This window comes from Pseudochaenichthys georgianus, chromosome 16 (assembly GCF_902827115.2).
Source record: "Pseudochaenichthys georgianus chromosome 16, fPseGeo1.2, whole genome shotgun sequence".
In the NCBI taxonomy this organism is placed as follows: domain Eukaryota; kingdom Metazoa; phylum Chordata; class Actinopteri; order Perciformes; family Channichthyidae; genus Pseudochaenichthys; species Pseudochaenichthys georgianus.
In genome coordinates, this window is record NC_047518.2 from 26,281,032 (window position 1) to 26,297,773 (window position 16,742).

General features: G+C 45.0%; 1 protein-coding gene across 3 annotated transcripts in view; it reads left to right on the top strand.

Annotated features, from left to right (window-relative positions):
* osbpl3b (oxysterol binding protein-like 3b) overlaps positions 1-16,742 on the top strand; it is a 59,435-nt gene that overhangs the window by 41,215 nt on the left and 1,478 nt on the right. The window contains exons 8-21 of one of the 3 annotated variants that reach the window (XM_034103526.1): positions 536-639; positions 940-1,032; positions 1,120-1,279; positions 1,946-2,076; positions 2,616-2,717; positions 3,958-4,089; positions 4,667-4,760; positions 4,875-5,119; positions 6,246-6,383; positions 6,505-6,568; positions 6,691-6,769; positions 6,903-7,047; positions 7,877-8,021; positions 8,121-8,247. In XM_034103526.1, coding sequence (XP_033959417.1) covers positions 536-639; positions 940-1,032; positions 1,120-1,279; positions 1,946-2,076; positions 2,616-2,717; positions 3,958-4,089; positions 4,667-4,760; positions 4,875-5,119; positions 6,246-6,383; positions 6,505-6,568; positions 6,691-6,769; positions 6,903-7,047; positions 7,877-8,021; positions 8,121-8,247 — 1,759 coding nt within the window. Of the gene's footprint in view, positions 1-535; positions 640-939; positions 1,033-1,119; positions 1,280-1,945; positions 2,077-2,615; positions 2,718-3,951; positions 4,090-4,666; positions 4,761-4,874; positions 5,120-6,245; positions 6,384-6,504; positions 6,569-6,690; positions 6,770-6,902; positions 7,048-7,876; positions 8,022-8,120; positions 8,248-16,742 lie in introns of all 3 variants that reach the window. The other 2 variants (XM_034103525.1, XM_071206149.1) reach the window with 2 other exon arrangements.

Below are 16,742 nucleotides of genomic sequence, written 5' to 3' on the forward strand. Positions count from 1 at the left end.
TCGGTCTGTACAACGGACTTGTGCCAAAACTACGCCAACCGGCAGCGGAGGGAGACTCCCCCCCTTCACTGGAGAACTGCGCTAAAACAGCTGATCACAACATTCACACTCTGTGGTCACGAAGTACTCCACTAGCCGCCACCGCCGCCCCCCCTCTGTCGACTTTCCTGAAGTACTCCCCCGTTGATAGAAATCAACACGTAATGAATTAAGACCCCACGGTTTGATGATTGATAGGTGTGTGGGTTGTCTTTCATTTTCACACACAGACATTTTTTATAATAAACATAGATACTGTATGTTAAATGGATATATCCGCCTTCTTTCATTTATCTTTCCATTCCCACAACAATATACATACATAAATGGCATATTTTGGACATAGTTCGAATGGTGATTAATCATGATTAATTAATTTTTAAGCTGTGATTAATCTGATTAAAAATTTTAATCGTTTGACAGCCCTAATTTTTATGTAACTCTCTTCTTAAGCCAATCTTCTCATCTCAATGTGGATGTGTTCCCTTCTCCACAGACTTGTCAGTGTGTGACGCCTACCTGCTGGAGCTCAACCACCTGCTTCAGAGTATGGAAGTCCTGCACCGCACCTATTCTGCTCCATCAATCCAAGCACTGCAGGTCAGCACTTTATTCCTGATTCCTCTCCCCTTCACATGCAGAGCTGGATTGTTCTCAATATTAAGCCTGAGAAACTGTGCAGTAAATGAACTTACTCACATCCAAAACTGGATCACTCAAAATGCAAAATAACTTTTGTCTTTTATCATTTCTCTCCGCCAATTCTTTTGTTGCCCTCAAGTCATTTGCCTCTAAATATAGAAAACATTGATAAGTCTTTGCCAGCAATGAAACCATTTCCTATGAAGAGCCTTCAAAGTAAAAAAACAACTCGACCATCTTTATCTTTTTGTTCACTAGGCATCTACGTTTGACAGCCCGAAAAAGGAAAAGAGACTTCCAAAGAAATGGCGCACTAAAAACTACAACAAAGATGTCAAAGCAACTCTGCAGGTACACATCTTAATAATGACATGTGATCCTTTTTCTTCTTTTTTCGTATGAATCCCTCTAAGTTGTATTCCTGCTGCTCTACTGTAGGTGCCCAGCTGCATCTCCTCTAGCTCTGTGCGCCTCCATGCCTCGAACCCCAACCTCTCCACAGCTGCGCTCGCCAACGACAAGGCGGACACCGAATCGCTGGATTCAGCTTTTGACGTGACCAAGCTGCAGGAGGACTTCTGTCGCGTTGCTGCCAACTGTGAGTCAAATATTATGAGCTGGTCATCTTAAATCACCATTTTTACCATGTAAATCTCCCCAAGTGCACATAAATCTGTCAGACAGCTGTCTTATTTGCATGTAAATGGCAGTGGGTTGTTGTACATAACAAATAGATGTGACAATGGCAGCTGGTAATTACTGATTGTTTAGTTTACATTCATTAGGATTCTGATAGTGTGTTCTGCGTGTCCTCCAGCTGATTTTGATTTGAAAGAGGGGTATTAATTAGTTTTCGGCTACTCCTCATTGACATTTATATTCAGATACCTGAGGCTTGACATGGCATAATGAGAATAATTGTTTTTTTACGTAATGGTCACACAATTCCCACTTTCCCTGTAAAATGAGTTTAAAGTTTGCCCTGGGGAACAACTATCACTTCTGCTGGCATTTCAACTGTCAGATGTATGCACATTCAAAATGATGAAGCTAAGGATATGCGATTCTAGTTTCGATCTAGTAAGACGAAACATTAATTAAGATCGTGACTTGCAAATGGATAGGAGATCATCAAAATGTCACACTTTTTCCATTTTAAAGCATGGCGTGATAGACTTTGACTGAATCTGCATGGCACTGAAATTAAAGCAAATTTGTTCGCACTGAAAAAATCTCCCCTCGTTAATTGTTCCTATCTCTACAGTTCATGTAACCATGAAGACGGCCCTGAATACACTAACATCTGAACAAGAGAGATTAAAACAATGTGTGGACCACGAAACAATTCCCCCTACCTCTCCTCAGGTTGTCGGTTTGAAGAACGCTCTGACAACGGTATGTGAAACAACACAAACTCACACCCTTACACATAAATATTGTCAGTCAGTAGAAATTAGTATTCCGCCTTCTTATAGACTTACCTCTCAGAAGCCGGCACCGCATTGCTGAGCATCTTTGAGGGATTACTAGCTGCCGGTGTGAGGTCTGCCCACCTGAACATATCCATACTCAAAATGGTCATCATGTTAACTGTGGCTGCTGCCTCCCACCTTCCTTTTTCTATTTTATGTTTTATGTTTTACTCATTGTCATGCTGACTTTAGAACAGCTTTAGAACTCCTGTGCTCTTTACGCCGACACATTTCGTTCACTTTAAATACCTAGCTGGGTGTGTTAGCTTCTACCTACCTCACATGGAGTCAGTTATGAGTGAGTAATAGGCCTGCAGTGATAGCACATGCACACATCTCTATAATAAAAGTAAATGGCATGTGACCATAAGCAGCTCAAGTAAGGACATGTAGGTATTAGTATTGTCTGAATGATTGATTGGATGTGTGATGTAAACATTTTTACACTGGTTATTTTTACAGGCTTTAGCCCACAACTCTGAGCTGAGGGAGCGCCTGTGCAAGATTCATGCCGAGTCCCGCATCGTAGAGCCCACACTAATAAATGTCACTGCCCCTGTACAGGTTGGTGCAGGAATGCAGTGACTCTTCTCCCCCCCACCCCCACCATCACTATGATTATTATTATCTCAGTTTTTTTTTTTTTTAACCCACACAGTATTGACTTTGCCACAGACTGAATGAGCTGTCCTTTCCCTCTCATCCAAATTCTGCAAATGTTGCTCTCCTCCTCCCTTTTTATCAAGACAATGACTATTAAAAGTGTGATTTTCTTCAATGCAAACTTTTCAGGGAACAAGGCCCCCTCAATTTTGTTGTATTTCCATTATTTTTGCTATGAGAAAGTGCTTCCTCTCAGTCCTGTGGTTGTGTTTTACTATCACATGGCTCAGGGGAAGATTACCTTTCACGTTATTGTCTCCAAAGGAAGCTCTTTACTCTCTTAATCTTTTGCTGACCAGAGAGTGTGAGCTGATCCGGAAATGTGTTTGAACACACGGTGCAAAACTAATTTGCCTCCTCAGAGATTATCTCCAGGCCAATTAATCAGCTCCGGCAATAACAGAGGATGTAGGGGCGTGCTCACTTCTATGTGTGCCGCTGTGGAAAGTACTTCTCGTTAGTCATTCGTTTCATGTTTTGAGTTGTTTTCAGCAGAACAATATGAATGCTATGAGTTTATTTTGAATGTGCATCTTGTTTTGTGTTAACAACTTGCCAGACAGAAGAGTTCACTTCTTGCACACGTGCACTTCTGACTGGATTTAAAAACATTATACAGTGATATATTGGGATACAGACTCTAGAAAAAAGGTTGATTGCAATATATTGCAAAACTGATCATTCTTTTATACAAATTTAGTTTTAGTTTTTTTATACAAAGTCTTCCATTTTTAAAAGGTTCAAATTTGTGGCGAATTTATGGCTGTTTAACTCAAACGATGGCACATGAAAATGTTCCTGTATAGTAAAAAGAAAGAGGCATGCACTCTGTTGCATGATGTCAAAGTTCACCGATTAATAAATATATATCACCTTCTATCAAACTGAAATACATTTCAAAACGCAATTTTAATTGTCATTTATATTGTGAAAATATAATATATGTATGATCATGTATTTTATTGATAACTGTCTTCCAATATATTGAATTTGAGATTTTGTTTTGCAATCCTCACATTATCCAATCATTGTGATTGTATGCTTTTCTGAATTTCCCTGTGATTGCCCATTCTGGCTTTGATGATGTTGCTCTTTTCTTGTTCTTAATTATAGCTGTGAACACTGTGTTTCCTAGAAACAGGAGTCTGCTGATGAATCCCTTCCACTCGTACATCAAGTCTCCAATGAGAGCAGAGCTTCAATCACAGAGTCTTTGTCCGAGTTCTTCGATGCACAGGAAGTTCTGCTGTCTTCTAGTTCCTCAGAAAATGAGGTAAGTGTGAAGGCTTAACTGGCACCATCAGCAGCTGAACTGACAATTAGGGTTGCTTAAACGTACAATTATTGTTAATGTCATGTCATTTGTCACGTTTGCTTCTACTATTGTATGAGGAAAAGATCTGCGTGATAAAATGGAGAGAAAAATCAATCGAGACAGAAATACACGCCAGAGGTTTTGAATGGATGTAACCTCTCATTTGAAACACATTGTGACAATCAGTGCTGTTGCAAAAAGAAAACATGCCTTTTAAACTACCTTCCCTAACACCACTTTTTTAATGTGTCATTAAACAAGTGTCCCTCACTTCAGTTTAATTTCCTCGAGTCTTCATACAGCATGCAGGATCAGATAGCAGCTGGAGTGGAAGCAATGTGAAAATGGAAGTTTATTACTTTAATCTAAAAATACTGCAAGTTCAGGTGCAAATTATAGTCACCGGGTCCTTAGGGACCGTTCATCTCTATTGCAGTCGCTTTTTTGCTGATGTTACAGGATATTGAGAGAGACCTGCCCAATCCCAGGTTGTATTGAAATTGTTTCCGATAGTTAAAGTTTGGATTATTTTTAGGCGTCGGAGGATGACTCATACATTAGTGACATCAGTGACAACATTTCCATGGACAACTTCTGCAACGAGACAGAATGTGAGAGACCAAACTCAGGTAAGATTTTGGACATACCTTGGACCTTGGATATCACACAAATATTTCCACTTTTGCATTCACCACACAAAAGGTTGTCGGTGTCCTCTGACCTCTAACACCATCTGTTACCAGGCTCTGTGGAAGAAGGCACTGTCCTTTATCAGCGTAGATCCTGCCTGCCCTCGCCCAGCCCCAACAACAGCTCCATCAGCCTGTGGAACATCCTCAGGAACAACATCGGCAAAGACTTGTCCAAAGTGGCGATGCCTGTACAGCTGAATGAGCCGCTGAACGCCCTGCAGAGACTGTGTGAGGAGCTGGAGTACAGCGAGCTGCTGGACAGGGCTGCTAACACACAGGACCCTTTTGAACGTATGGTGAGATGGCAAACACACCGTTTTTATGTGTGAGTGTGTGGGCAGAGCTAGGTTCACATGTTCTCTCTCAGCACATAATGGGCCTCCTTTTACAAGAGCAGTTGCCCTTGGTGAAGCTAGTCTGTAAAAGTGAAAGGAAAGTGGATTTTTTGAGAAACTTGTCATCACACCAAGGACCAGAAAGAGACTTAGAGCTCACTCTGCTTTCACATGGGGTGTGTCCATGTGAAATGTTTTTTCCCCAGGTAGCCATAAAGAAATAGAAATAACTGTTGACTCATTCTTAAATTTGTAAAGGAATAGTTTTACATTTTTAGAAATTCTCTTATTCTCTTCCTTGCAGGAGTCAGATGAGATTGATGCTCTATCAAGCCAGGCAACAATTAACGTAGCTTTGCTTACATTATAGACAGGAAAAGGGAGACAGCTTTCTTTCTCTAAAGTGAAAACTACCCAGCACTTCTAAAGCTTAATAAACATTTTATATCCTATTTGTTAAATCTGTACACAAACAGGTTAAACATATATATATTTGGATAGAACCAGGAGTTACTCAATCTTTGCCCGCTCTTATTCCTCTAGACCAGTGACTTCAGCTGCCCAGTGTCAGAGGTATTGTCAAGTGCTTGAATGAGATCTTGATTTCCTGCAGGCAAAGGGCAAGATTGTGCCTCTTTGGGTGTTTCACTTCCTCACATTTGCAACACCGAACTTTGGAATGATAGTCATTTGCTTGCGTTTTGTTCACTGTGGTGTGGGAGGTGTGGAGCTACAGCCTGTGGAGTCAGCTAGTTATAAAGGACAGAAGTGCCACAGACAGTATATAAATGTGAAATAAATAGCAGCTGAAGTCGATGTCAGCTCCAATCCTTGGCCTCCCATTATGATGGGGAAGTAATTATATGTATGCTCTTGGCTCAGTGCAAGTGCCCGGGTATTCAGACAGTAACTCTGCTCCTTACAGCATGGAGGTGAATGACCAATAATATGTGGTGCTTTATAAAGATGATATACCTCATGTAGTTCAATGTTCTGCTGATCTCGAAATGTATGTTCAACACAAATTGTTCTGTAATAGACTTTATCACAAAGGCAATACTAACTGTAATCGTTTCTCTTTGTGCAGGTATACATAGCTACATTTGTTGTATCGGGCTATGCATCCAGCTACTACAGAACAGGGGGAAAGCCTTTTAACCCTCTCCTGGGAGAGACGTACGAATGTGACCGGCCAGATAAAGGCTTTACATTTGTTGCAGAGCAGGTATGCATGAATCCAGTCTCTGTGCTATTCATAATCCCAGTATTCTAATAATAATTTGAATGCATGCACTGGAAGCATTTTTATTAAATCAATTTACTAACCCAGTTGTTTTAAACATCAGGTGAGCCATCACCCACCGATCTCAGCTTGCCACGCAGAGTCTAAAAACTTCATCTTCTGGCAAGGTAGTCGAATATAGAAATGAATCTGGTCCTTTGTCAGTGTTTGAATATATGTGAACAGTGGCTGGCTTTCTAAGATGAATGCTGAAAGTGTATGATTACTTTCTTTCTGATTGATTTTGTAGATGTGAGGTGTAAGAACAAGTTCTGGGGGAAATCAATGGAGATTCTTCCTGTTGGCACCACTCATGTAACTCTGCCGGGGTGAGTCTTTTGCATTATTTATTCTAAGACTCATAGATAGAGACTTTACAAACCAAGGGCCATGTCAAATAATAGAGCAATATCTACCAAGTCACGTTAAAAGGAATGGTGTTGTAATCCCTTTTGTTTCTAGATTTGGAGACCACTATGAGTGGAACAAGGTGACGTCCTGCATCCACAACATTCTCAGTGGACAGCGCTGGATTGAGCATTATGGAGAGATCTCCATCAGAAACTCCAGCAGTGATATTTGTCAATGCAAGATCACTTTTGTTAAGGTAAGACAAAAAGAAGAGTTATATTTGGTAACTGTATGCAGAGATGCACCCACCCTAATGACTCACATTACCACTATCAACAACTTTTTCTTTAGCCACAAAAGCTTTCTGTTCACATTTCTCATAACAAATGCAGTCTTTAATTTGGAAATGTGAAACTAAAGGCTGAACTACTCTTCTTTCTTCTTCAACACAAGGCATATGAAGCATCTTTCAAACAAAAAGGCTTTTAAAGGCCTTAAGGGTTGATGTCACACCTGCTCCACGTAAAATATAGTGATTTAAAAGCCATTATAATTAAGTACATTCCAGCTCCTGCATAATGTAGCGCTTTTTCTTTCCTCTCTTTAACGCCCTATGTGTTTGTGTTGGTAGACATCCCTCTGTGCGCCCCATGGAGTGTGATTCAAAATAAGAAAAAAAAATAATGATGTTGTCGCCTTAAGAATAGTAAATGCAGTTTTCATTAGTCCATACACCTTATACACAGATGATGCTCTCCACTACTAACACCACAGTTCTCAGTGTTTGATGATTGGAAGCCTTTACTGGATGGAGAAGGTTAATTGCTTTAGCGTGTGCCCATTTGAAAGACCTCCTGAAGCTGCGAAGGGTAGCAAGTCCAGACACGTCAGAACTCATTATGCATCTTGATCTACCATTAAATACAGCAGCTTGGCAACACACGGCTGGGGCTCGGGATGGTTTACGCAACAGCAACATCTGCTGACTGCGAGAGGACATGATTGTGATCGCTAAGTTGTCTATTCATGCTCAGTTATAATAGTTTAAAACTAAGTTCTTCTCCAACTGTCAATCCTTTTCACAGGCCAAATACTGGAATTCAAGCGTGAATGAGGTGGAAGGATCTATCACAGATAACAAAGGGAAGGTCATCCACAGACTCTTTGGAAAGTGGCAGGAAGCTGTTTTCTGTGGAGACCCTCCCTCAGCCAAATGTATCTGGAGAGCAAGTATGATTTTCTTTTATAAGAATGCAAGAACCCCTTTTGCAATGCATATCTCTTTCTGACTGTACCTGATGCATTGGTTGTTATTTATGTTGAATTTAGATGCAATGCCAGCAGACCTTGAGCAGTACTATGGTTTCACCAAGTTTTCTATTGAGCTGAACGAGCTGAACCCCCCCCTGAAGCTGCTGTTACCCCCCACCGACACCAGACTACGCGTGGACCAAAGGTACAAGATCAAAACAAATTGTGTTTTCATGCACTTAAATTACATAGTTATTGATAACCTGAATACTTAAATACTTACGAGTGTGTTTATGGTCGTTAAACATGTTATGTCCGTTCTGTGGAAACCACCTGGACCAAGTGACACGGTTTTGCTCATCACGATATAGGCCTACTTTCTTGTGCGCACGAGAAAGTTACAGGTTCGCCGTGGAGCTGTGCCTTTTACACAAAGCCTTCGCTGTGTTTACCTTCATTAGACAGCTAAAGAGCAACTGCAGGCTGCTGTTTTAACCACACACACACACACACACACACACACACACACACACCTCTACACACATCGAACTGCCCGATTATTCCCCCATAACTCGTTTTATATGAAGGAGATGTCCGGTCCACAAGGCGCATGAGTTGTGTGTTTGTGCTGTGCTCAGTTCCGCTCTGTGTGTGTGTTTTGTGTGTTTATGTCTGTCCGACGCCGGCATTTGTTTTCAAATTACCATGAACAGTAATTTACACACATCTGGCCAACTCCATAGGTATATGTGTGTGTTCCCAAATGAAATAAATGTGTTTAATCTTAATCTCGATGTAGTGCTCACTCAGTGCTGTCGGAGTGTAGGGGAACACTGCAGTCAACTCAGTCGTCTCTCGCCTTTGCTTGGTCAAATCAGCAGCTCTTCATTTGTGAGTGCGCGATTAATAGCGCCTTTACGGTAATCGGCCGAGAAGCAGCACTGACGCTAGTACAAGAGTAAAATAATGCATGTTTTTGTGCTATATTTGCGATAAAAATATGTTTTACCATAAGTTATTAATGAAACTGACACTGTTGGACTCAGTAGGCTACTTGTTTGACTGCTACGCTACCAACAATACAATGAAGCACTTTTACTGTGTACTTTTTCAGTTATTCTCTGTCAAACTCCCCTCCTGAGAACAAATGCAAGCCACTTCTGCTATATTTGATGAGGGATAAAACGATTTTTAGCCATAAGTTCTGAATGAAATTGGTACTGTTGGACTCAGTACTTGTTAGACTACTACCACAAATACAATGAAGTACCTTTACTGTGTACTTTTTGAGTAATACTCTGTCAAACTCCCCTCCTGAGTACAATCATTCATGTATTCATGTAATCATTCATGTATACTCAAAGGAAAATAAATAAAAAGCAAAACTCTATGTAAATAGACAATATGTTTTCAAACAGATGTGCTCCTGTAAATATGCATTTTAGATTACTCATGTGATTAGGTGATATAGTGATTTCAATTTATTCAATTGTAATTTATTTTATTCAGAACCGTTGTATCATTTCATTATACATACATATTGTATTTATTTAAAAAACAGTTTGATTACTGCTAGACAACCATCATATAATCAGACATCTGATATAAGACACGGTTTTATCATTGACTATCTGAACACCTTTTATCATCTGAATACGTTCTATTTCGTATAAGGCTTCGCCCTCTAAGGCTATCGCTATTGGGTAATCCCCACTGCACGTGTGCAGCACTGACAGACCTATTCCACGCCCACCTATGACATGGGCCCCACCTCCGGGCTCACTTCCGTATAAATAGGAAGTAGGCCCTACAATCCACTCCTACTTTTCTTCAGCTCTCCGTTGCAGAAGCATTGACAGGCAAAACAAGTTACTTACTAAAAAGCAAACATTCCTGGTTTCCCTGGGCCCATCCTCCCTCTCCTCCGGACGGGGGAAACAGGGTCGGGGCCCGGTGTCAACCCGACATATGAGTTACGACCGGAGCTCACGGTGTGAGTCTTGTCGGGGATTAGAGCACGCAAACGCGGCTCTCACTTCCCAGGTGTCGTGCACTCATTGTGTCCGTCTCCCTCTGGCCCACAGACAGTGGAGAGCAGACGCTCTCGCTGCTGCGGCCGAGGATGATTGGCTAGTCCAGGAGTTTTACTCTATGGACCAAGCCCTTTATTTATTGGATCCGAGTGGCGGGCAGCAGTCAGGCGACTCCTTCCCCTCCATTCACGGATCACCATGTGGTTCCCCCGCCCTGTCTCCCTCTCCTCCGGCGGGGGAGACGGGGTGGGGGCCCGGGGTCAGCCCGGTAGCCGAGCCTAGGTTCGGCTGCCGGGCTGACAACGGGTCCCTCTATCCGCCATCACGGCTCTGCCGTCGATAGGCGGTATTCTCCAGGAACTCCCGGAGATCATCGGAAAGGCAGCCGCCTAATGAGATCTCCCGTTCCCCCCGGTTCAGGCGAGCGCTCCTCCGGATGACAAAAAAAGCTGCATAAGCGGCTGCCTCACAGCCTGTCGGTTGTTAGGCAGCAGAGCTCACGGCTCAAACCAGCTGTCTTTAAAACCTGTCGGTTAATTAGACAGCCCGGGTTTGTTTCCTATGTCACAGATGTGCCTCCTACACACACCTCCGCTCAGTCCTCAAGCAGGTTTGAGCGTGAACCTCAATATCCGGTTTACGAGTTTTCTCCTAAACGGCGACATGAGGAGAGCCGCTGTGTAATACAGCGTGTGGAGGTGCATAAGCCAGCTGTTTGTTACCTGTCGGTTAACAACAGATAGCGGGGCTCACCGTTTGAGCCGGCTGTAACCTGTTGGTTAGCGCGGCAGGGGGGCTCGCGGCACAAGCCAGCTGTAATTAACCAGTCGGTTATTAGACAGCAGGGCTTGACGATTAAACCTGATGCTTCTAACCTGTCGGTTATAGGCAGCACGGTTTTTCCTCTGTCCCAGATGTGCCTACTACACACGGTCGTAATGAGCCTAGGGCTGTTATTACGCACTGTGTGAATAGCACTGCACACACCTCCGCTCATTCCCTCAGCGGGTTTGAGCGTGAACGCGCCTCAATGTCCAGTTTACGAGCCTTCTCCGAAACAGAGACAGGATGAGAGCCGGTGTGAGATGCAGCGTGTGGAGGGCCCCTCGCAGCCTTTTCGGTCCGGACCCCTCTTGGGCTGCTTCACGGGCAACGACGGCGAGGGCTCTGACGTGGCTCGTCACCATGACAACCACAGCACATCCAAAATATGCGTGCGCTCTCAGAGTATTACTCAGAGTGGCGACGCGTGTATTCGATGGACAGATGGATAATAATAAGCAGCAAGGCCCACCGGGTAAGCCGGCTGCCCCTAACCTGTCGGTTATAGGCAGCATGGCTCGCTGCAAAACCTGTTGGTTTTTAGGCAGCTCGGATTTTTTTCCTCTGTCCCAAACCTGCCTCCTACACACGGTCGTAATGAGCCACGAGTGCCATTATTACAGTGTGGACAGCACTGCACACACCTCCGCTCATCCCTTAGGGGTGTTGAGCGTGAACGCACCTTAAATGTCCGGTTTATGAGTCTTCTCCTAAACGCGACATAAGGAGAGCCTGTGTGAAATGCAACGTCTGTAGGGCTCTGGCGTGGCTCGTCACCATGCCAACCACAGCACATCCAGAGCAGGTTCGCGCTTTGAGTGACGGCGCGTGGGTTAGATGGACAGAGGGAAGTTAATATGCAGCAAGGCTCCCCGGTTAAGTCGGCTGCCAATAGCCTATTGGTTACTTGGCAGCATAGCCCACTGAGGGCCATTATTACGCCTCGTGTGGACAGCACTGCACACACCTCCGCTCATCCCTTAGTGGTGTTGAGCGTGAACGCGCAATTTACGAGTATTCTCCTAAACGACGACATAACGAGAGCCTGTGTGGAGGGCTCTGGCATGGTTTGTCACCAACCACAGCACATCCAGAGAATGTACACCCGGCGCTATCAGAGTACTGTATGGTACTCAGGGTGGCGGCGAGTGTGTCTGATGGACAGATGGATGAGCAGGCGGATGGGTAGAGGGTAGTCTCTGCAATTCGCCTCTCCCCCCCGCAGTTCTACGGGATACAAGGATTCCTTTCATCCCAGGAACAGTGTCTCGCGCTCCGTGCAGAGCGGCAGGAACCAGAGATGTTCACAAGTCTTTTTTTGCAAGTCCAAGTCAAGTCTCAAGTCTTTGGTCACGAATCCAAGTCAAGTCTCAAGTCTTTGTGGGGTGAGACTTGATCAAGTCTCAAGTCTTTGGTCACGAGTCCAAGTCAAGTCTCAAGTCTCTAAAAAAATAAAAGTCTCATGTCTCTTCTGGTTGTAATAAGCCTTCTATTGTCTGCTGCTATCCAGTCTGTTAAGAATACTGCACAGCTATATCTAAGAAATTCAAAGCATTTACTGTGTTATTATCACTCCTATATCTATTAGCATACAGTATCAGTACTGATTAGTTGTTTGTTATATGATCACTTTAAACAGGCTATTGCAATGCAATGAGGAAAAACATCACACTTTAGCTAAATGCAAACAACTTATAAGCAAAACACTTCAGAATCAGAAATCAGTATCACAAATACAAAGCTAGTAGCAAGCTAAGTTAACATTACATAGCTGATGCTGAGCTAAACATGTTCGCTAACCGTCCATGCGTTAATGTGACTGACCTCTCCGGGTGAGTTTTCAAGTGCCTGGTGAAATTCGACGTTGTTGCGCCAGCATCATGATTTTGATATTGCAGACTTTGCAGTGTGCGCTCCTTTTGTTGGTGCCGCCGGCGTTTTGTTCGAAGTTTTTGTAGTTGAACCTAATTACAAGCGGTACAGCTGTAGGTGTGCCGCCGGTCGCCATTGTGTTACTACGAGGTAGTAACAGAGGCGCGCACGTCTGTGTAATGAGCCCGGCTAAAATAACTGGATGGCCTACCTGCCTGTCAGCCTTCCATCTGGGCACAAACTTATCTCGTGCCCTCATTGGTCATGTGCGCGTTCGTGTGTGTTGGAGGAGGCGGGCTCTATAAGGAAGTAGCAGCCTCTAGCAGATTATCTCCGGTTGTGTATTTTCAAATTCTAGCGATCTCGAGCCGGTTTCTCTCAAATGTACCTACCCCACCTTTAATACGCCAAAAATAGAAAACACAATGATTGTTCACGAGTCCCAACACACGAGTCCAAGTCGAGTCTGAAGTCTTTTGGTCACGAGTCCAAGTCAAGTCTGAAGTCTCTGTGTGTGCGACTTAAGTGCGACTCGAGTCCGAGTCGCAGACTCGAGTCCCCATCTCTGGCAGGAACTCTGGTTAAAGAAAGCCTTTTCCCGGGGTTCCTCAAAGGGAAGAAAATCGTTTTTTTTTACTCCCGCTATTTTCTGGTCCCGAAGGAGACGGGGCGGGGGGAATGAGACCCATCCTCGATCTGTCAGTGTCCAACAAGGGAATGGCCTTTTCCCATGCTGACGATCAAACAGGTGCTGGAGTGTGTTCACCAGGGAGGTTCACATCCATAGTCCTGAAGGATGCTTACCTCCACGTAACCATCATCCCGAAACACAGCAAATTCCTGTGTTTCTCATTCCTGGCTCCACATACTTTTTTTCAAGGTGGGTGGAGACGGTTGGAGCAGCTACTCAGAATGGGGATGAGGGTTATTTTGCCTGGACGACCGGCTGTGGCTGGCTCGCTCCAGGGAGGAAGCGGTTTTTCAGACGATACAGTTCGTATCTCATCTGTCAAGCCTGGGTTTCATTATCAACTGGAAGAAGAGCTGTCCTCTTCCCTCCCAGACATTTAACTGGGAGTGGAATTGAACTCAGCCCGCATGAGAGCACGACTCTCACAGCAGAGAGGGGAGAAAGTGACAGCTCTCCTCCGGTGCAGCTGTTAACCTGTCGGTTAGCAGGCAGCACGGTTCTTCCTCTGTCCCAGATGTGCATACTACACACGGTCGTAATGAGCCCAGGGCTGTTGTTACGCACTGTGTGAATAGCACTGCACACACCTCCGCTCATTCCTCAGCAGGTTTGAGCGTGAACGCGCCTCAATGTCCAGTTTACGAGCCTTCTCCTAAACAGAGACAGGATGAGAGCCGGTGTGAGATGCAGCGTGTGGAGGCCCCCTCGCAGCCTTTTCGGACCGGGCCCCTCTTGGGCTGCTTCACGGGCAACGGAGGCGAGGGCTCTGATGTGGCTCGTCACCATGACAACCACAGCACATCCAGAGCAGGTCGCGCGCTCTCAGAGTATTACTCAGAGTATTACTCAGAGTGGCGACGCGCGTGTTCGATGGACAGATGGATAATAATAATAAGCATCAAGGCTCACCGGTTAAGCCGGCTGCCCCTGACTTGTCGGTTATAGGCAGCATGGCTCGCTGCATAAACCGGCTGTCTTTAAAACCTATTGGGTTTTAAGCAGCTCGGACAGCTCTCCTCCGGCGCGTCACACCCCGCGGGGCGGTTACAGCCCTCTCCGTGATGCAGCTGTTAGGCATGAACACGTGTCTCCTCACGTGGTGATTCCCCTGGGTCTCCTTCACAGTGAGGAGACTTCCAGAGGTGGTGTATTTGCCTGCGTATCAACCCCGTGCGTCAGAGCAGACGCATGGTGTACATTCCTACTTCCGTGGGTTTGGATTTAACCCACTGGAAAAATCTCCACGTCAGTGGGGGTGCCCCTGAGCAGAGTGACGTCACACAGCGCAGTGTTCACAGACGCATCTCTCGCAGGCTGAGGAACGTGCATGTCGCAGGCAGTGGGGGGACAGTGGCCGGGTCACATGTCTCTCCATATAAACGTGCTGGAATTACTATATGGAAAGTAATCCAGCACTTCGCCCTGTTGCTGTACAATCAACATGTGTTGATTCGAACAGACAACAAAGCAGCGGCGGCCTACATAGATCGCCAGTGTGAAGGAAATATTTTTGTTTATGTGTTTGTACCAAAAAAGCATTTTGTGTTTCACATAGGTCTGCCATAACTTAGAGCAGGGGGTTAAAGGTTTAAAGGGTTAAAGGTTCCGCTTTCCTGTTGGGGGACTGTGACTAACTGCCAGAGGACTTTAACAGACTGTCTTTGTCTCTGAATCCATGTGTTTTTGTGATTATCGATCAGAAGACGCGCGAAATAGAGGCTCCTCCTTGATTATCTGTGTAGATTTGCGCTGTGTTTCTGTGTAATCTTCAGTGTTGGCTGGGGAATCACATGATGAAGTCGTGTGAGAACCCTGCCAATGCTCCCGGCCGTGGCTCTCAATAAACTCAGGTGTTTGATATAAAGCGGACTCCAGCCTCCATTCCTTCCATCTACATTGCTGAAAAGAAAATCTCTCTCACAGCCAGGGAGGTGTTCGATCAGCGCAGCTGCTGAACACACAGCCTACACAGCCAAATGGACAATGTTCCGTTTGGTGTGCCGGGAGAAGCCTGGACTCCGTTGGGCCCCCTGCCTCGTGCTGTCATTCCTCCAGCTGTTGCTGGACAGGAATTGGCTTATAGCACGGTCGAAACATATGCTGCTGCCATTTCATCTTGCCACGTATATTGGTGTCAGCACGGTGTTTAGTCACCCTCTGACAAAACGTTTTCTACGAGGAGCACAGAGACTCAGACCTGTGTCACGCGCTTTGGTGCCTCAATGGGTTTTGGCTTTAGTGTTACGCGCACTGAGTAAAGCTCCATTTGAACCTTTAGATCAGGTCCCCCTGAAGTTCTTGTCAGACAAAGTAGCTCTGCTCTTGGCTCTGACATCAGCTAAAAGGGTGAGTGATTGGTCTGCTCTCTCTGTGGCTCCGTCATGTCTCCAGATCCAAGGAGATGGCAGCTTAACTGTTTTGCGCCCTAACCCGGTTTTTATGCCAAAGGTCATCACAAGCTCGTTTAGATCGAGAGTGATAACTTTGGATGGCTTCTTTCCTCCTCCTCACCTCCTTTACGGCATTGCACGGAGGAATGACAGTGAAAGACATTTGCATTGCTGCATCTTGGTCTTCCCCCTGTTCTTTTATTCGTTTGTATTTGAGGGATGTCTCCCATTCCTCTCTGACACATTCAGTACTGAATAGCCTGCCAGAATGAGTAATGTCGGGGTTTTTCAATTGCATGCCCTCTCTCCTGCCTGTCGGCACTTAGAGAGCTGCCTTTTGTTCCCCTCTCTTGATCGTTTTTAACAAGTGAGACTCGATCTCTACTTTTTATAAACGACAGGTAGCCTGAGTAAGCCTAGCTTCGTTCCCTGATGGAGAATATTCATTTTTTAAAGCTATATTCCCTGGGAATGTGATGCTCCATTTACGCATGTTGAAATGGACATGGATTATTAATAGAGTAGGTGTGTTTTTGTGCTTCTGGTAACGGACGGAACCAGTGGGGCGTAGACTACATCCTGCTTCGCCCTTAACCCAATAGCGATAGCCTTAGAGGGCGAAGCCTTATACGAAATAGAACTGGGGTTACGTACTGTAACCCAGCTTCTATGAGTATAGGCGCAGCCCTCTAAGGTTCGGGCCCCACTGGCTCCGCGAATAGCTGAAGAAAAGCTGTTGGAGTGGATTGTAGGGCCTACTTCCTATTTATACGGAAGTGAGCCCGGAGGTGGGGCCCACGTCATAGGTGGGCGTGGAATAAGTCTGTCAGTGCTGCACATGTGCAGTGGGGATTACCAAATAGCGATAGCCTTAGAGGGCTGCGCCTATACT